Genomic DNA, 22211 nt, shown 5'->3' on the forward strand with positions numbered 1-22211 from the left:
CTTTCAACACTCATTCAACATATAGGTATGTTCAACTGATTTATTTCTACTTTATTAGTACTTAGTTGATAACTTTTTGAATTCTTATGTGTGCTACAAAGCAGCAGGTTATCTGATTTTGAATATCATATGAAAATGGGCATGAACTTCTTTCCCAACAGAAGTGTGGTAATAATTTTACAGCTTATTCTGCATAACAATGAACTCAACGATACAATGAAATAAGGTTGAAGTCATCATTACAATTTCATTTATGACGAGACATGTCATTTATGACGAGACATGTATAACCACTGAGCCAAGGTGGCGCAGTGGTTAAATGCAGCACTGCAGGCTACTGCTAGATCAGCAGGTCAGCGGTTCAAATCTCACCGGCTCAGGGTTGACTCAGCCTTCCATCCTTCTGAGGTGGGTAAAATGAGGACCCAGATTGTTGGGGGCAATATGCTGACTCTCTGTAAACCGCTTAGAGAGGCCTGAAAGGCCTATGAAGCGGTATATAAGTCTACTGCTATATTTATTATTTATATAATATTTACCTTTTTCAGCTGAGATTCAAATTTCAGGCATTCTTCTTTCTTTTGCTCCAAAGCAATGTCTAATGTTTTCAGTCTAGAGTCTTTTTTCAAGCCTGCTGATGCCAATGAAGAGGCGTGTTCCTTCAAATCCAGGAGTGTAGTCTACAAGACAATAAATGTGTCAACAGATATTGCTCTCATTCTCAAATATTGTGTTCTTTCATAGGCTTGAATACCATACTGCAATAATGGATTATTCAATTCAATTCAACTCTACATTCCATTCCATATATACTGTACTATTTTTAGAGTCAAAATTGAAGTGTTTTTAGTTACAAGACAGTTACTAATGTTTAAAACTCATTTAAGGGCCATATGATTTAAAAATAGCTATCATACTATTTTCAGTGTGATAACTATCATCATATTTTAACGACTCCATAATTCCTTGCGGGGTGGAGTCTGAACAACTGAATGGAGCTAGCACAGTGTTTACTGGTTGGATGACCTTCCTGTTGCCAATGAGGAGTTTTGTTCAGCAGATATATTCTCACTGTGCCCGGAGAGAGAAATATCTGCCTCTACCTAGGATTGAACTCACAGCCTCCTGATTATGAGGCAAGAGCTCCACCTCTAGGCCACCGCACCACTTCTTTTTCAGTCTGATAGCTATCTATTTGTTTAAATAAGCGATAGGAGTTTGGGAGGAACTTTCATGACTAATAAACATATTAAATGCATTGAAGTTTTAATATGCTGAATTCCAAAAAATAGTTTGAGAAATTGTTCCTTTTTACAACATAAAGGTTTGTTTCATTTATAGTAGAATGCATAAAGGTGTATAAAATGGGAAACATAATTAGTTTTGATTTTAGAACAATAAACCTTCTCCCAAAACATTCTAAATGGATTATTTTCCAGTGAAATATATATAGAAGCAATTCAACCATTTCAACAGAATTAAAAAAAAATATGTTTCATGTATTCTGGCTATAGAAAACCACGGATTTTGGAATAAGTCTTTCCTTTCCTAATTTTTCACCCAAGGTTCACAAACATCAGTGTCTGTCATCCATTCTGCAGAAAAAAATTAACCAAGTAATAACTTTATTTTAAAAATCCCAATAAGAACCAACTGCAAGCAGTAGCTCTTTCAGTCTCACAAGCTAAAGCCCAGCAAAAAACAATTGGTCTGCTGGTCTTGGCACATTTGTGTTCTCCTTTGGGTTTCTGTGGGCTGCTGCATCCTTTCATGCATATCATTAATGTTAAATAAGGAAAAGACAAAACAAACCAATGCCTCAAGCTTTTACATCCATTTATTTCCATCAATTTACAACTCATTAGCAAGTTAAACTATACTAACTTAAGTATTGTAATAATAGTGGTCCTTGCATTTACAACTTGCAACTCAGGAGCTTTTGTAATAACTCAGTTGTGGAGCCCTGATTGTCTCTAACAATAGTGCAAAATACACAATGGCTCTTCAGGCTTAAGGCATAGACTTAAGCAACTGTTGTTCTGTTATAGCTTATGGATTTTCGCAGCTACCACATAAGCTTAGATGGATTTTCTTTTTAAAAAAGAAAGATCACAAGGCATAGGCAACACATACTGAAAGTGATCTCACATGAAACACTGAAAATACCATCTGAAATCTTGGTCCAAGAACCGAAGAAAACAGCATGATTTGTTTGGAACTCAAAGCAACTTTTAGAAGATGCACGTTTCACTCTTGAGTGTGTAACAACTGGTCTGAGTGTTTTGCCAGCAAAAACGGGCTCCTGAACTCCGTTTTCGGCTGCAACGGCCTCCTGCAACCCTCTGCCAATGAAAACGGAGCTCAGGAGCCTATTCCAATCCCATTTTAATGTTGCAATTCCAAAATGTATATATGCATCTTTAATATTAACCTCCTTTTCTGTAAGATCTGCTTGCAAGATGCTGACTTTCTCTTTAAGGTCTTTTATATCCTTTTTATGGCTGTCAATCTCCTCTTGTTTTTCTCGCTCATCTCTGTCACGCTGCTCCTTGAGTCGCTCAATAGTACGCTCCTGGCAAAAACAGAATATTATTGCATAGAAACGTAATCTTTTGAATGTACATAAACATGGTTGATTTCAGAGTTCCTGTCTCACTCAGAATACAAGCTTTGCTAAATTCAATTTACTGGATTTTAAAGGATATAGAGAAATTTGATTTTAAATAAATGCTTGTAATCATTTTATTTTGAAAACATTAAATGGCCAACATTTGAAATAAATGTATTTATTAAATAAACTTCCAAGGATTTTTATTTCCAGAAACTAAGAATTGAGACAGCACTCGTTGTTTCTGAAAAAGGCATTACTAACATTAACAAAAATGACAAGGAATGCAACATAATGCTATAAATTGCTAAGAAAGAGGCTTCACAATGGAGGCATCAGGCTTTGCTATATATGAGAACCATTAAAACAAGCAATTGCAGAAAGATAACAGTTCTAGTTTTTTTAAAAAACATTGAAAAACATCACTGACTACTTTGAAACAGCCTTTTACAAATTTATAAATTCACTTTAGAGTGAATTTATAAGTGTAGCCACACTAATTACCTGCAATTCTTTCCGCAAGGTAAAGGGAAAGCAAAAGAAGTTAGCATTCAATTTGTGGTATAGGTGGCTGAGTCCTAATATAAAATACTTACCATTTCTCTACAGAAAAATCTATATACTACAAAAACTTTCATGTCTCTGCTTATTGACTGGGCAAAATCAGGGTAAAACCTTTTGAACCAAGGCACCTCAAATGGGCTAATTTAGAGAATGTGTCCAATATCTGGGACCCATGACTCCAGTAGAATTGAAATTTGGCTAATGTTATAAAACATTTATGTCATAAAATGATCATAAGTAATTTTCAACAAAATATCATAAACATTTTCTGTGGTCAAGACGGGCAACTTGCAAAGCACGTACATATCTGAATGTCTCCTTGAATTTTTAAGAACTTTTCTAGTGAATGCAATACGTTAGAAACTGCCATGGTTTATGATATTGAAGAATCTGGCAAGGAAACGTTTCTAAACAATGACCCAACAGGTAACTGATTGTTTATGCAAGGGTCTCCAAATTTGGCAACTTTAAGACTTGTGAACTTCCACTCTCAGAATTCTTCAGCCAGCCATGCTGCCTGGGGAATTCTGGAAATTGGAAGTCCACAAGTCTTAAAGTTGCCAAGTTTGGAGACTCCTGGTCTAGTGAGAACCTAAAATTGTTATGCAAGATTATTTTCATTATTTAATGTTAAAGTCATCAAAATCCTATGGACACCAAGATTCCACTTGAATAAACAACCTTGACAATGTCATTATTTCAATTCATTTTTTCCCCTTCGACTTGGAGGAAGGAAGGGGTCTGTTTCATAAATTTTCCCCTTTTCCTTTATTTTTTTTATCATTACAAGGGTTAATAACTTTGTATTATATTGTTAATGCCATGGTATGCACTTATATTTTTCTTCATTTCAACCAATAAAATAAATGAAAGAGGACACAAGAGAATTACTTCTCAAACAAATGTCTACAGGGATGAAGGCAACATCTTTAAATAATGTTATCTCCTTTCCTTCAGACTTACCTTTTCTGCAAGTGCTTCCTCTAGTGTAGTCAAGGCTGTATCAGTGTTGGTGGTATCAGCTTGCAGGGATTTTACTCTTTCTTTCAAACTGCTCATTTGTTTCTCTTTGTCTCTTAGTTGCTCCTGAAGATTCTCAATCTTAAAGGGAAGGACAGGGAACATAAAACTCAGGGGCCACAGTTAGGGATCTGAGTTCTCAGTATCCTAATTGCTATTCTCTACTAGAGAGTAGCAGAGAAAGATCTCATAGCCACTACTCTCTTTGGCCATTATTTTTATTGTGATCCTGCGATTCAGCCACAATGTTTGACCTGCAAAAATCCAGACTACCACTAGATACAGAAAGTTCTCCTTGTTGATAACAGTCATTCAGATTTTTTAAGTCCAGACGTTATGCTTCTATTGTGCAGAATCTAGAGACGGGGCAACAAGGAGGAACACAGGAAGACCTCCGATGCTCTAAGGCTTCTTCTGCCTTTATGTAACTGAACCCAACCCTTTGGCCTCAAGTTCAATTCTGTCTCCAAAAACATGATGCACTTAGGATCCATGCGTGTCTGAATAAGAAAGCACTTTCTTATCATTGCACACCAGAACAAATAGGGCAGTTCCCCCCCCCCATGCCATCACTCTGCTAAACAACTAATTTCCACAACACTGTCAAACTATTTAGTAAGGCTGTATTACTATTATTCTTCTCATCTTTCCTATTACATATCTCCTTTTCTACTTATGACTATAACTTTGTTGCTTGTATCTTTAAGATTTATATTGTTTTATTTAGTTTCCTAGTATGATTTATGTTGATTGCTTATTTAATATCCTATGACTATCACTGTGTTGTATCTTATGATTTATGAGGAATGCATTTTTATGATGACTATGATCATGATTTATCACTTACAGCTTTTATGTACACTGAAGACAAATTCCTTGTGTGTCCAATCACACTTGGCCAATAAAGAATTCAATTCAATTCTATCCCATCCCTATCCCTACCCCTATCCCACTTAACTCTGAATAGAGAAACTAATGGTATCAGAAGTATGGCTTTCAGGAAAGGGTAAGGGTTAGGATTAGGATTTAGAGGATTTCCTTTCCATTAAAGTTTATGATGTATTTGTCAAGAATTTAAAGTGTTCCAAGGTATTTTGCTGAAGTGACCAACTACTATCTCCCTGGAAGCTACAATATTTTATTAGCCAACTGAACGAACAGTTAATTCAACTGTACTTAATGTTAAGTTTTACAAACTCATTTTCAGTTCAGTAGCTAAACAAGCAGAAGACGAGGGCATGTATCTTTCATCAGTTGGTGGGCTATAATAGAAACATAGTAATATAAGTAAGTATGAAGGGTCTTCACAGGCATATAGAGAAAGTCTGATCTTAGGATCTGTACCAGCAAGTAAGCGGGAATCTCTACGCTTTTAACACATGTTCCCAAACTGACTTTAATTGAAACATCAATTCTATTTTCCAAGTCAATGATTTATTACAAAGTTCAGAAATCTGTAATACAAATCCACACGGGAAATTCTTCAGAGAATGGCATTTATCATAATTGCATGTGAGAAATGTCTAATCAGCTATTACTGTCCTATTCAATTTTTTGTGGATAGAAAATTTAAAAAAAACACAGGAAAAAGTTGTACATACTGATGGAGGGCTGATGGTTGGGCTGTAGGAACCTCAGAAAAGATTACACAAAAGAGATCAGAGAAAAAAATTATCCTTCTTTCTGGAAAAAAAACTGCTGGATGTGTGTGTGTGTGTGTGTGTGTGTGCACGCACGCCTTAATTTTAAAAATAAATAGAAGTATGATGTACAATTCAAACCAATAAAATAACAAACTAAAAATGCCATTCAATACAGCCATAAAAATACAACCTCTTTCTAATAGAAATACCTATTTAAATCAGTTTAAAATGTAAAACTGTCTCAGCTATCTAAAAGTAATGGAGACCATATGCATATTTCATCAATCCATTGTGTCCTCTGTCTCTCTCTTACACACCCTGGGAAGAAGATTAAAGAGGACCTATTAAAATTAGAGTAAAGCTCATAACATAGGCATACAAGCTCTGTAGGACATTTTAGCCTATAAATCTATTTTATTTCTTGTGCAAGCTATCACACTGCTTGTTTTCTCTCAGTTAATATTAGCAAGTAATTCATATAAATAGCAGTTGGGAAGTCTTTCACAGACTTCACTGAAACAATCTTAACACATTTTTAAGAATGTCAATAATGATTTGGTTCTGTAAAGCTTATATATATTAAAATATAGTAGAATGCAAATATAATAACATGAAATAACAGTAAGCAAAAAAAAAAAGCTTTCTGCATGTTTTATATAATTCCTAGCACTCTTACAAAGAAAATCCTGCCCACTTAAACTAATTACTGAATATAATTGATAGGCACTTTAAGATCAACAGACACTGATATTGATATTCAAATAATGTTTTAATTTAATGAGAATTAGTTAAGTAAAAATGACTAAAGCTTCTTTTTCATTCTACTGCAAGGAAGAGTTACAATACTCAAGAGGTAATCTTAAAACATCTTGTAGCTAAGACCTTCTATGTCTTGATGAAACCATTTTTCCCAGACCTCTCCTGGTTAACTCTAACCATTTATTTGAGGAGACTGGAATAAGAGAAGTGCTACAGAAAGAGAACTGCTCAAAATATCTAGGATCCCTTTATTTATTTGTTCAATTTATATTCCACTTTTTGCTCAATTAAGTATTTGAAGCATAGGTTTCTCCTGATGCTTGAACTATAATTTCATGATTCCTTGCTACTTTAGTCTGTATTATTGAAGAAGGAGGGGCTGTACCCAAATAATCTGGAAGGAAACAGGCTGATTACTATGCAATATAGTTTGAGCAATTAGTTTGTTTGATTAGGGTTTTTCCCCAAACTAACTGTAACCAGACAACACACTGTTTATATAGACACTGAAACTGTTGCTTTTCTATATGTAGCAAAAATAAAAAAGATATTATAAAATATAGTATCATTAGTTCATAAATGTCTAACAAAAATTGTAGTTAACTTGTACTTAATTCATGCTTCCATAAGTATTAACTTAGGGCTTTATGTGGTAAGCATCCATAGATTTTTTTTACAAATAAAAGCCCCCGTGCTTTGGCCCTATCAAACTATAGTACTTATGCAGCAAGAAAAAATAACAAAATTATCCTGAGATAATCATTTAGTAGGAACTTGATCAAAGGACAAAACAGCTCATAGAATGTTTTCACTGATACTCTCAATTGTGTTGTGAAACAAACGAGCAGGGAGACACATTTGTTAAAAGTTTCTGCAAATAGAAAATATTCACTCCAGATAAGTATGAAATTACTGCTTCTACAACTAAAGAAATAGAATAGAATAGAATTCATTATTGGCCAAGTGTGATTGGACGCACAAGGAATTTGTCTTTGCTCTCAGTGTACATAAGGAGAATAAAATTCATTCATCAAGAATAAAAAAAAATACAACACTTAGTGATAGTCAACGTTACTAATAAGCTATTATTAGTATAAGTATTAAAAACTAGAACAGTTCTAGACTATTATTTGAAAAACCTACATGTGTGATTTGCATAATCTGCATGAAATATCATATATGTTTAGGCTGATTGCATAATCATTTTAGCAAGTGATGCAGAATCTGTCACTCCATTAATGAGTGTTACGGTGAATACAGTTGAGGCTAATCAGATGGATATCTTATCCATATTACAATAAATTAAGCAGTACATGATTACAATTCATGTACTGCTTAATTTAGCACAGGAATCATTGTTAATTATCATGGTTTTATAAATAAGTTGATTGGTATAAATATGTTCATTGTTACTAGAGTCAAAGAAGACTCAGTCAAGAGCTTCAGAAAACAACATTACAGCTGAGGCTAGTGTTACATTCTGGTGAAAATAAAAAAAGAGTTCAGTTTTTAAAACAATGTTTGGTAAGCCTACCTTTTTTTGAAGAATGTTAACCTTGCGTTCCTTCACATCAAGCATATCCTTGAGATCATGAATCTCTCCAGCTTGAGTTCCCTTCTCCTCAGCCATCTCTTGAATTTGCTTAGTCTTTTTGTTCAACATTGCCTCCTTCTCTTCCAAGCGCAACCGAAGTGCATCTACCTGAATTCAGTCACATGGGGGGAAAAACCCAGTTCCTTCTCATTAAAATGCTTTTAAGCAAGTAAACACTGCTAACAAATAATTGATCTATCCATGTGTACTGTATTTATCTTCTCTTCCTCTCTAAGAATTAGTAAACCCAGAGGGCAGATCTCTCCCTGTTGGACTTGGGGGTTCTCTGTTGCTGTTCCCCACTATAGGGAGAAGGACCTATTTCCATGATGGCGAACCTATGCTGAACTCTGAAGTGACACAAAGAGTCATGTCACCTGGCATGCCCGTCGCCCATTCCTCATCTAGATTTCTGATGCACAGGCAATGATCAGCTGGTCTTTGTGTGTGCAGTAGTGCCGGAACCAGAAGAACTGGTCTTCCATTTTCTGGCATGAGCATGCGTGCTGGCCAGATGATCGGGGCGTGCGCAGCAGTAACCGGAAGACTTGCTGGCATGCGCGTGCTGGAAACTGGAAGTTCATTTTCTGGCGTGCACATACCCCCTGGGCAGCTCCTCTTCCTTGTCGCAGCCCAGACAAGCGCGCATGAAGTGCTCTTTTTTTGGCACTCGGTGCCGCACGCATGTGCTCCCTTTTTGGCACTTGGTGCCGAAATGGTTTGCCATCACTGACCTATTTATTCAGTCTGACCCAGCTTAGAGTAGTTCCTATAGCTATGGTATATGATTCTGCTGAAGCCACAATTTAAAATGAGCAAGCAATGTTGGCCTTGAATCGGAGACCCACAGAGTCTCTGATTTTCAGATATACCATGGGGAATGAAGGGACAAAAGAGCCATCCATAGAACTGCTGGAGAAAGAGAAGCAACTCCAACTAAGCACAGATAAAGGTCTGTATTAAGGACCAACCTGTGGCAATTTGGGAGGAGGGGAAGGCCTACTTATTTCTTATTGTGTCCGCAGACTGCCACCCAGTGATCATATTTTGGCTGACCAGGTTGCTGCTGGATGCAATTCAAGGTATTGGTTGTCATCTTTCAAGCCCTACATGGCATGGGGCCAGGTTATTTGCTGTAATGGTATCCACATACTCCTGGTCCCCTCAGTGAGGTATTGACCCCGATAGATCCTAGGAAGCAGTTCCTGGAAAAGTCTTCCCCCAGAAACACGGACAATCCCAGTGTTACTGGGCTTTCATAAGATCATGAAGGTATCCCAGGTATTGGCCAGGGTGCTAATTTGAATACATCAGTGAGGATGTGTAGCATAGGTACTTTGTTTCTTTAATGAGAGGCCTTGGACCTGGATTTCTTTCCTTTTTTTACTTTTGATGTTTTAAACTGGATAGAAAGGCAGCTTTACAAATTTGATTAACAAATAATACATGATGAAGAATTGTGTTAGAAACTGATTTAGGGATGGAGGTGGTTTAAAAAATAGGAACTTGAGAAAGGAATGACCAAATTCTATTTTTTAAGTTCGTAAGAACAGGGAAAAGTCTCTTATTATACTAGAAATTGGAATAAACCGTATCTTTGAATGTTCTTCTTATCCTGTATGGTACAGTAGTGAATTTTGACTATCAAACTGATGCTCTCTACTATCACTGCAGTTCAGATTCCTTGACAATATAGCTAAATTATTATTTTCTACGGTTTCTTGTGTGTATATCAGGCAAACAGGGATTTATTAGACAGCTGTAATCAAATATACAGGTAAGTTCAAATGGTTGCTAAACAAGAAGTCATTAACTAAGAAATGCTTCTCTAATTACCGGTATACAATGAACACACGTGCATATATAAAATTAAAATTCAAAATCACAGTGAGTACCCTAAATATTTTATTTAAATATCAAATTACTTTATATGTGCAGAAAAGACAAAACTGGGATGTTAGTAAATATCTTCACATGAGAAAATGATACATTTCTTGGGAACTGAATTCATGTTTCTACACTGAATTGGCAAGGGGTAGGCCAAATAACTGGCATTTTTTTAAAAAATCCCAAAACAAACAAAAAGTATTTTAAGAAAACTATTTGGCACAATATTCTTGTAAGCCAAAGGAATCACATGCACAGTAATAAAATTAAATATAGATGAAGCATTTTATTCCAAAATAAATGTTGGTTTATATTTTGCTTTATTTAAAAAAAAAAATTCTAAGTTTCTTGGCCTATTCATAAATCCTCTTTTCTCGAATTCAAACATGCTACAATATCCTCTCTACCTATTTGCCTTTCGGAATAAACAAGCTCAAGATATTTTGTATTTCAGACCACTGTTACATAAGTCACTGCCAACTTTAGGCAACTTAAAACAAAACAGACGTACCACATAAAAACATACCACATTTATAAAAAATTATAAATCCAATGGTATCTGTGGTAATCCATATCACTGATTCATAAATTACCCCAAAGAAATTCATTATATGCAGAAAACATATTGAATTTCTTGGCCACTGGCAAATGTGAAACATACTGGCAGCTGTTATTAATTCATGTTCTCTCTGAAGATACATATTTATGTACTAAACAACAGAAGCCCATATTGCTTTAAAGGCCAAAAAAGTATATATTTTTGGACCACAAAATAATTTGTAATAAAGATTTAAGAAATGTCATCTCCATTCCTTATACCATTAGAGACCATTTTTTTTATTATGATGCTTCACAGAAGCTCTCTCCATTTAACTTTCACCATACAATTTCCTGTACAGTTTTTGTTTTCTCTTTCAGACTCTTTGTAGAAATATTCAGTAAGAAATTATACAAAGATTGTCTTGGCCCTCCTCAAACTGCTAAATGGCTATGTTTTTAATTAGGTAACTGCAAATTGTTAGGCTAAACATTTAAAGGACACTGTAAATTTTGTAAATCAAATTAATGTTAGGGGAAAAAAAGCATTTTTAATAATAATATAAATTAATGGGTAAAAATATCCTGAAATTTAAAATTTTGTCAATTTAGGATTTCAACTTTCAGAACCAAAGCAGTGAAGTATTTAACTGCTAAGAAAGAATTCAACTTACAGCTATGAAAATGATCATTTCGTATTTTGCAAACTGTTTCCCAATTAGGTATTTGCCATCTATGTAATCTTATTCTGATGATTCTAACAGAAGACAAATTTTAATAACTAATATACTGGCGCCCTCTTATGGCTAATATATATAACTTTAGTTAGCCATAAGGAAGCAATTACACACACACACATAGACAGACACAAATATACATACACAGTTATTTAATGTTTATATTGAACATTTCCCATTTAAAAATGTAATGGAAGTTTTACCAACACCTATACGTATTATTTTCAGTACACATGGTCTGCTAGAACGTATTTTTAATCTATGGCAAACAAATACATTCCAAAGCAACATTTTAGCCAATGGCAATACCACTGTTAGAGTAAAAGCCACAAGAATGCTTGATTTCCCCCTTATATTTAATATATTGATATATTTAAAACATAGAACCAAATAACCAATTCCCTGTCATTCATTTTTCAATGTCAAGTTTAAAGGACTTTTGTAAATAAACTTCTCTCTTTTAAAGACCGGAATCCTAATCAATGAAATTGATAACTTACTCATACCAGTAGTCCTCAACTTATGACTATTTATATAATGATGATCCAGAATTACAATGGCCTCAGAAAGGGTGCTTTATAGCCTATAAAGTACTCCTGATCATTGCAAAATGTTTCCCCCACACAACTCAAGGTCATATGATTAGGATCCAGGTGCTTGGCAACTTGTTAGCCCTTGCTGAATGGTGGAGAATCAATATTGAGGGATGAGAAAGAGCTTCTAGAGTTTGTCACCCGCTACAAGTGATCATGTGACTAATGTTTTCTGCCACCTTCCCTAGAATGTCAGTGCGAAAGCTGCCAGATAAGGTTGCAAGCTGCTGTCTCCTGCCTAGAGGACTCCCTCTCATCTTTGGGGTTGGCTGAAAGAGCTGCTTTCCAAGGACAGCTTAAGTCCTTGGAGGGCATTGAAATGGTGTGTGTGTGTGTGTGTGTGTTCCTGCACCCCACTGAAGGAATTTGCTTCCATGCATGGAAGGGAGCTGAACTCCTTCGATGGAGTCCAGAAATGGGGTCCGAAATCCTTCAGCTTTGTTCTTGAATCCCAATGAAGGAGTTCCTTACCATGCACAGAGGGAAGCTGAGTTCCTTCAGCGTGCAGCTCTTTCAGTCAACCTCTAGAGCCGTGATGGTGAACCTATGGCACATGTGCCAGAGGTGGCACGCAGAGCCTTCTCTGCTGGAACGCGCGCTGTCACCCCAGGCCAGATTTCCGTAGCGTTTCTTTTGTGAGCTTCTGTTTCCCTGCAAATGATGAAACAGAAGCTCACACAAGAAAAAGATCTCACCTCTTGCTGCGCTGGCGGTGTTGGGATGCCCCGCCTCCCACCAGCCAGCTGGTCTTCGGGTCTCTGCTGTGCATTTGTGCATGTCCTGTGCATGCACACATGTGTTGCGCATGTCCACACATGCAAGCATTTGCATGCGCGAACCTTTCAGTGTGGGCATGCACACGCGCAGTTTGGGCACTCAGTGTCTAAAAGGTTCGCCATCACTGCTCTAGACAAAAGAGTTAGATGAAATCCAAGCAGAGTCAGCATGGTAAGGGAGACTCTGGGAGATTCGGCACAAGAGTGTCTCTTTGCTCGTGGGTTGAAAATCCTGCTTGGATTTTGGCAGGGAGAATTTTCATCTCCTGAGCTGAACCTTACAGGATCTCCTGTATCCCCGAGGAACCCCATGGTTCTTATTCCAGCTGCTTAACAATCCGTACAATTGCTTAGCAACCACAACCAAGAGTGCCAGGATTGTGGTTGCTGAGCGAAGCAGTTAATGTGTCAACTCGCTTAACTTCTACTTCACTCAATGATCCACATTCTGGTCCCAACTGTGACCATGAATCAAGCACTTCCTGCATTTGTAAATAAAAGATAAAGCAGCATACAGCCAAGACTTTAAAATGTTGCACAGAACTGGAAAAGCAATAGCGAAAAATGTTCAGCACTGTATTTGTATTGGTTCTGACATATTTAATTACAAGACTGACAGCAAGTTGCAAATTAAAATGATCTCTTTTCCAATGTGAAAGCATTGCATATTTCTTTCAGTGTCAATTCTAAATGTCTTATATGAGCATTTAAATTAAACAGCATTTGTCTTCTACTACGACCTGAAATGAGGATTTGGAACACAATAACACAATCTGATTGAGAGGAAGCTAACTAATGACGCTTAATTGCAGTGCAGATATAAACAAGTTTAATAGCTGATAAACAGGACAGAGTGTCTTGTACGCTAATTAAAGAACACAAAATAGAGGTAGGAATGGAGAGCCAGTTTTAACTCTAGATGAAAATAAACTATTTCTTCTCACTGGGGCCTAAATGATCACATCAGGAAAGGTAAGCTTATGGATGATAACAAATGATAGATTGTCCTCATTTAATATCAATAATTGAGACTGGAATTTCCATTTAATAAAAACTAAGATAATTATCAATATTCAGGAATCACAGAGATCTAGAGTTTGTCACCAGCTGCAAGTGATAAACAATGGGAGATAACTATTATCTTCATACTATGTTTATAGATTAACTAGTGGGCACTGCTGAATAGACCATATTCTCTGTTTTCTCAATTCTTTCTTATGATTTAAAGAGATATTCAAGTTTGGAACTAGGAAATCACAGATTTTCCTTGAAACTTTAGAAGAACTGAAGGGGAAAAAACAGAAGGAATGCACATTCCACAGCTCAACCCAACAATTCCATCATCGTGAAGAACTACCCAGTATTAGGGATATGTTTGTTACCTCTGTTTGCAGGATGGCAGCTCTCTGTTCCTTTGCTGTGAGGGATTCCTTGAGTACATCAATATGTTGCTTACTATCAGAAAACTGGTTTGTGAGGGTTTCCAATTTTGTCTGTAAAGCCAGCAACTCTGTATCTTTCCGGGATAGTTCCTGCTTCACTTGACCAATCTATAGGAAGAACCAAGTATGAGAATGTGTGTTATCAAATGGCAAGAATGCATTCAAAAGCATTATGGAAATTGCTTCATTCCAGTTTAGCACCACATTTCCAGCAATTTCAAAGGTACGGCATCAAGCCAGCTCAAGGAATCTGAATAAAGGAATAGTAAACCTAAAAAAAAGCATGCTTTTGTGTATGCTTAAAGAGTTTTTGAGGAAAAGAGACTAAAGCATTCTTAAAAGAAAACTCCTTGATAGGAAGATCATAAGACTATAAAGTTGCAGTAAACAGCTTCTCTTATAACCACTAGCCTCACAATTGTGAAAAGCCAAAATTGAAAAAGGCCCAAATACCAAGGAAATTAGTTGTAGTATAAGATTTTTTTCTTTAAGCATTCAAAAGTGAACAGCAGGAAAAGAAATCCTGGTTTTTAGTGAGCGGAAATTGTTCAGATGAAAACTATCACTAGAAGGTATTACATGTCTGCATTATTATTACCCTGTTTCCCTGAAAATAAACCTCCTCGGATAATAAGCCCAATCGGACTTTTGAGCACATGCACTAAAATAATCCCTCCTTGAAAATATTGCAACACAGCAGGTGACCACACTCATCGCCTCCTGCACCTCAAAAAAAAAAGACTTCCCTGAAAATAAGGCCAAATGCTTATTTTGGCAGTCAAAAGAAAATAAGACCCTGTCTTATTTTCGGGGAAACATGGTACTTCACATCTTTTTTCACTTTAGTTTTATACTCTTCCTCAGATCTCAAGAGATGCAAGATAAAATATAAATGTAAACCAGAGCAACATACACGGGCAAACACAGTTTCAGTTCATTTTCAAGGTTATTTTCAAGGCTTAGAGATAATAAGCTACTAGTTGAAGCGTAGCTAAAGCCTTATAATATGCTGGCCATCTTTCAAAACCTTATGTGAAAATGGCAAAATCTTGCTAGATTTCATACAAGAACATTAAAATCTCATGAAATTTCATGCAGTAAAATGGAGCAACAAAGTCAACATCTGATGAAGATTAGCAATCTCAATTCATTCCATCATTTTGGGTAAAATCTTTTGAGGGCAAAATATGCTTTCATATCTGTGGGTATCATATTGCTGACCCCAGCCCATGGAAGGAATTTAAAAAATATACAGTAAGTCTTTTTATCCTTTATTATGCTTCCAACTCTTTAAAAACATATTTAGTTCTACAGTAATAGTAACATCAAGATGCCAAAAAGAGTATTTCCTCTTCCTTTGTTATAAATACTATCTATACCTGACCTTAAAGACAGGTGTAACTTCAGTTTTGCCTTAAGACCTAACTTTTTAAGATAAAAAACACAATAGTTTCCTATTTCCTACACAACATGACAACTAGATAAAATTTATAGGAAGATACAAAGTTCAGAAACTTTCAAAATCAAAAAATCAAACTTCTCAAACACACAAATGTTGGTGTAGCGGTGAAGGTGCTGGCCCAGAAACCAGAAGACTGTGAGTTCCAGACCTGCCTGAGGCATGAAAATCAGCTGGGTGACTTTGGGCTAGTTGCTCTCTATTAGTCCAACACACCACAAAGTTGTTTTTTGTGGAAAATAGGAAGAGGAAGGCGTATTACCATATTTTTCGGAGTATAAGACGTACCTTTCCCCCCCCTCCAAAGAGGGTGAAAATCTGGGCGCGTCTTATACACTGAATACAGCATTTTTGGCCTCCCGAAACCCCACCCCCTTCACCAAAATGGCTGTACAGAGGGTTTGGGAGGCCTGCAAAGTGCTCCTTGGGGCTAAGGAGGGCAAAATGAGCAAAAAAAAAAAAAAAAGAAAAAGGCCGTTTTTTGCTCGTTTTTGCCCCCCCCATCCCCAGGAGCACTTTGCAGGCCTCCCAAACCCTCTGCATGTCCTATTTTTCACAAAAAAATGAGGCATGCAGAGGGTTTGGGAGGCCTGCAGAGTGCAAAAACTTCTTTTTTAATTAGCCTATTCAAAATCGTGGTGCGTCTTATATTCCAGTGCGTCTTATAGTCTGAAAAATATGGTATGTTTGCTGCATTGAGGTACTTATAAAATAATAAAGATGGGATTTAAAACAAAAAAAACTCTAAAAAACTTTTTTCCACCTGTAAAGGAGTCCAGAATGGATCCAACACCACAGATTAACTCGTACATTTTCAAATGGTAAAATCCCTTTTTTACATATATATCGGAATTGCATTTTACTAGAATTAGAAATTGAATTTGCTGCATACAATAAATCATAGAAACTATGGAAGACATCAAATGTGCCCATGCATGATATGTAAAAAGCATCATTCCAGGAAGTTCAAGCAACACAAGGTTCATATTTGTGCCCCTAACAGTGCATTAAAACTACGCAACCTTATTAAAACAAGATTACCTCTGCTAGCTCAAATTAGAACACGCAGGCTCTACTATTCGTTTCGAAAGCTTCATACATGCATCTCAAAGATACAAATCATGCTGTGACAATTTCCTTTCATATTCTGTCTAAGCCCTAAGATTACAATGCATGCAACTGGAGTGATCTTTTAAGCTGAGCAACTAATATTGGGTGTTCAAAGGAGTAGATTATACATTGTAATATATCAACCAGGTGTGAATGAGGACAGATGCAGAACTGTTAGTTTTCTTGCTCTTTAGCATTGCAGAGGGTAAAGGAAGGAAAGGAAGCCACCCCAGAAAGCTAAGCAGAGCGGTGCCGTATAAAGGAATTTCAGTCTTACGGCAGAGACCTCTGTCTGGAAATCGGCCACTTTTTTTTTCAGTTCCTCCCCTTGAACCTCTTTGGTATTTAGCTCTTCCTTCAGTTGCTCTACCTGCCACGACATTGTTAATTCTTTTACATTTAGAGCGAAATACTTTCCTCTTAACCTGCTGCTACTTGAACGCAAAGCGTAGTAAACATATAAAACAGCTAGCAGACCCACCATGATTAAACACCAGTTTCTCAGAATAACTACTTTCCCCTAAACTCATATTGCAACAACTATCGTACTTCACGCATTTTTAGATGACGTCATGTAAAACATGCCTATCAATCCTTGGTATTCTGGTGATCTGGTAATTTTTTATCACCCTTTATCTCCTCTTTATAGACTACTGTGATGCGTATTATTACATGATGCTGCTGTTGAAAACTAACTGGAAACTGCAGTTGATCCAAAATAAGGAAACAAGATTGCTAAAGTGCTTTTCCATTTATATTACACTGTATTTGCTGCATTTGTACCCAGTCCATTTCTAGATTTAATGCAGAATCACCCATTAGAATGCTTTGGGGAAGACCTATTTCTTTTGGTGCTTTCATTAAGCGATGTGAGACAGATACCTTCCAGGGAGCACGTGATAGCACTTCAGCTCTAGAATTACTAAATTGTGCCCCTCCCGGGAGTCTTAGATAGATCTTTTTGGCATCAAGTAACCATATTATTCACCCATGTCTTGTAAACAATAATCTTGTAAAAAAAAACTTTTTGGATTTGCTAGTTGGCTTCCTTTCATTATTTTCAGCTCAGTTTAATATTTTAATCAGAACCATATCAATTGATTGGAAGCTACATAAATAAGACAAGTAAATCTATGCTATGCATTTTGATCTGATTACTCTAATGCCCAAAGGTAATTAGCATATAAGCAACTATAACGCAGACCCCAATTTCATCATTTTTCAAAGAAAGCCCAGGGTGTTTCCTCCTTTTTCTCTGACATTAAGCAGACTTTAAAAACATTTATATTGATCAGCATGGGTAATGCATGGCCACTTGTAACCTTTTGAGATCTTTTACTCTTATGTGTCTTAAATTTCAAAGTCATCATTTTCTCCAAGACACTTTGTTATATCATGGACAGTTGTTTACCTTCATTTAAGCAAATGTCCCTTGAGTATTTTACCAGAGCATGAACAATACACAGTTTTATTTAATTGTGTTGACGCAATTCAATTTTCCTAAATTGGTTTCTACATCTTAAATCAAATTTGGTTCACCAATCTAAAATTACAGTTACATAGATTTACAGCTTTGCTTAAGTATTTTCACTTAATTTGAAAAAACTCTAGTAGAGAAGATAGACCACCAATCCTTTATAATATTCTGTGATTTAATGAATGACTGTGTTTTTTTGGAAATTGTAAGCTATTTTTTAACATAGACGGTTTAGTTATTACCTTGTTTTTCATAAATTTGGAATGGCTACGATACACCTCCATTTGTTTAATTTCTTCTTCACGTTCCTCTGTGCTGAGGGCACCATTTGATTTCAACATTTGGATTTCTTCTTCTAAATCTCGGAGTCCACGTTCCATAGAAGAAATTTTAGAATCCTTCAAATACATGGAACAATGGTTTAGTTTCCTCAAAAAATGCCAATATTTTGCTAACAACATTTGAGTTAAGGGACTATGTCTGAGAAACCTCTCCCTGTAGTATTATTGTGCTATACATAATTTTTAACTACAGCATGTAATCAAATAAGCATCTACGGTTTAACCCAAAGGTGTTTTTTCAAAAGGCAACTGGACTTTTTGGTTTTTTGAAGATGTTTTGATTCTCATCCATGAAGCTTCTTCAGTTCTGACTGAATGGTGGCAAATGGAAGGATTCAGAACTGAAGAAGCTTCTTGGATGAGAAGCAAAACATCTTCAAGGGAAAAACAAGAAAGTTCAATTACCTTTTGAAAAAAATACCTTTGGGACAACCTTGACCTGGATGACTGAAAATCTCCACAGACATCTACAACTTAAAAAGAAAACAGATATACAGTAATGGAAAGTGGCATTTTGAACCCAGAAATAACACAGGGAATACACTGAGAACTTGGAGGCAAATAAGAAAAAATCCTTCAACAGAAAAACATTTACATCTCAGCAACACGGTCAGAAGTATTTATCTGTACATTCAATGAAAATAGCTATGCTGACATAAAAGACCTTTCAAAAGGAATGGAACATCATCTAGAAAAAAATGTACTATTTCTTAATTTTTTTCTGTAATATTTTTCTTCCGTTTCAAATATAACAATTATTTCCTTGTTATTGAAACTATTTTATATTAAAGTTCTTCCTATGAAATGAACAATTATCTAGAATATATAACAAAATAGGAATACATTAAAAGAATTAATGATGCCAAGTATGACAATAGGTAAAATAGACCTATATCATTTCACATACATTATATAAACCAGATATAAATAGTTCTGCACATTTATACAATACTCTTGAAATTCTCCTGACAATAGCAGAGGTGCTAAAAAGGAATCAGTGCATTGTACAACATGTCAGAGTGAAAATTCAAAAAATAAAAAGAGAAAAACGATTCCATTTGATAGAAAAAATGGTTTCTTTTACCTTCATTTCTATAACAGTCTGTAAAGCTTTAGTTTTGGCAGAATCAGGAGCATTTTCAAAACGACGGTGCATCTCCTGTTTTAAGAAGAAGAAATATTAAGTAGGTACCTAAACACAACAGCATCAAACATCTGGGATTCACAGAAAAAGTATTATAGGTAAACAATTCCACTTTTTTTCCTGGTACAGCTACAGTTATTATTATTTTTTAAACAAACAAGAAACAGCTACAGTGAACTTCCATGCCAATAATTTTCCGCAAAAAAAGCATACTCAAAAAGTAATAGCTAAAGGAACTTTAAAATTTTTAAATACCTATTAGCAATGATCTTATCAAACTTTCGTCTTCCAGAAGGACAAAATACTTGGGGAAAAACAGGATTAATAAATAAGAGCAACAATCTGCTATGTATTCAACAAGCTGATAAAGCATCTGTGCCAGCAATACTCCTACATTCCCAGAGTAGCAACCACCTAGTTACTGATGACGACAGCTCTTTCCACAGTGATAACAAGGAACTGTTCATCAAAACAATTCAAGTGCAGCTGACGTAAGTGCTCTGTAGTTAAAGGTAAAGGTTCCCCTTGCACATATGTGCTAGTCGTTCCCGACTCTAGGAGGCGGCGCTCATTTGTTCGAAGTCGAAGAGCCAGCACTGTCCAAAGATAGCAATAGCAATAGCAGTTAGACTTATATACCGCTTCATAGGGCTTTCAGCCCTCTCTAAGCGGTTTACAGAGTCAGCATATCGCCCCCACAGTCTGGGTCCTCATTTCACCCACCTCGGAAGGATGGAAGGCTGAGTCAACCTTGAGCCGGTGAGATTTGAACAGCCGAACTGCAGATAACAGTCAGCTGAAGTGGCCTGCAGTACTGCACCCTAACCACTGCGCCACCTCGGCTCCTAAGATGTCTCTGTGGTCATGTGGCCAGTATGACTAAACGCTGAAGGTGCACAGAACGCTGTTACCTTCCCACCAAATGTGGTTCATATTTTTCTACTTGCATTTTTACATGCTTTCGAACTGCTTGGTTGGCAGAAGCTGGGACAAGTAACGGGAGCTCACTCCATTACACGGCTCTAGGGATTTGAACCGCCAAACTGCTGAATTTTCTGATTGACAAGCTCAGCGTCTTAGCCACTGAGCCACCACATCCCTGCTCTGTAGTTAAGAAGGAGCAAAATGAAAATGCCTGGACTAAAACACTAGAAACTGTTTTGCACTAGACCACAATTATTCTTGGATTAGAATAATGACAAACAAATCATGCACTCTTTTTCTTCCCATTTTTATAGTAATTTTCATAATGAAACATCCAGAAATATTAAATCACATTAAATATTAGCATAAGGTATTAAATATATGTGTAGTGTAAGCATTAAGACTAAAAGGAAAAAAACTAGAGAAGAGTAAAAAGTGCAAGGGGGAGAAAAGAAAAAGAAAAGATCTAATAAAAGACAGAAAAGAAATATATAAAGAAGTCGCCTCCAAAATTAATTACAAGTAGAAACAACTTTAATGACTCTTCACCACCTCTAAGGTTACAAACATTTATCTCATCATCTCTTACCTCTGAACAAATCCATAAAACATTATCTTTCAATCCTGGTGTTAGTTGAAAATCTATTCAGGAGCCAGGAGTAACATGTCTTATTTTATTCTTGATCAAATAAACCAACTTTATATTCCTTCATTGTACTTTTGGACTCTTTAGTTCATTTAAATATTGTTGTACACTTTCATTTCTTCTTTGTCCTATCACAAAGAATTCTTCAAAGCTTTAAGAAGCCTATTAGAGCCGAGGTGGCGCAGTGGTTAGGGTGCAGTACTGCAGGCCACTTCAGCTGACTGTTATCTGCAGTTCAGCAGTTCAAATCTCACCGGCTCAAGGTTGACTCAGCCTTCCATCCTTCCGAGGTGGGTGAAATGAGGACCCAGACTGTGGGGGCAATATGCTGACTCTGTAAACCGCTTAGAGAGGGCTGAAAGCCCTATGAAGCGGTATATAAGTCTAACTGCTATTGCTATTGCTATTTTGTAATTTTCAGTAGAAAATTATTCAAGTCACTTTCTTGGTTTGTAATGTACCTTTTCTAAAACATTCTCTTAGACTGTAAGTTGTAAATCCACTTTCAATATCATCTCCATTTTGTCAGATATGTTTTTTCTACATCTAACATTTCTTCAATAACATATTTTGGATACAGTCTGTTCAGAGAAGCAGACCCCACTACTGACATTGTTGATATTGAGTTATTTTCTGATTCCATTCTTCAAAAGTCTCCTTCAATATTTTTATTGTTAGACTGTTCAGTACCCTCTTACATACCTGTATACCTCCCATAGAGCTGTCAGATTTCCTTACATAATTTGACTTTAATTTGCTGTAAATATGATTTTAATCTACAAAAGAAATTTGGAAAGCAAGTTTTATCTATAAGAAAGCCTCTGAGCGTTATATGATGTGTGATTTTGTTTATATGAATATGTTCTGTCCAAAATAACTCAGCTGTTTTGCCTTAAATTTATAAATTTAATCATAAAGTTATATGAAAATCAATGAAGAATATAATGCTT

General features: G+C 36.1%; 1 protein-coding gene across 1 annotated transcript in view; it reads right to left on the reverse strand.

Annotated features, from left to right (window-relative positions):
• Positions 1-22211, reverse strand: part of LOC148044051 (ELKS/Rab6-interacting/CAST family member 1-like) — a 105088-nt gene that overhangs the window by 60445 nt on the left and 22432 nt on the right. The window contains exons 4-11 of the mRNA XM_087722922.1: positions 19632-19706; positions 18449-18604; positions 17007-17099; positions 14101-14268; positions 8129-8296; positions 4136-4273; positions 2432-2572; positions 540-680 (exon numbers count right to left, since the gene is read on the reverse strand). Of these exons, the coding sequence (XP_087579048.1) occupies positions 540-680; positions 2432-2572; positions 4136-4273; positions 8129-8296; positions 14101-14268; positions 17007-17099; positions 18449-18604; positions 19632-19706 (1080 nt within the window). The remainder of the gene's footprint in view (positions 1-539; positions 681-2431; positions 2573-4135; positions 4274-8128; positions 8297-14100; positions 14269-17006; positions 17100-18448; positions 18605-19631; positions 19707-22211) is intronic.

The sequence above is a fragment of the Thamnophis sirtalis genome, unplaced genomic scaffold (genome assembly GCF_051295495.1).
Source record: "Thamnophis sirtalis isolate CommonGarterSnake01/CBP01778 unplaced genomic scaffold, rThaSir2_p1.2 scaffold_9, whole genome shotgun sequence".
Classification (NCBI taxonomy): Eukaryota; Metazoa; Chordata; class Lepidosauria; order Squamata; family Natricidae; genus Thamnophis; species Thamnophis sirtalis.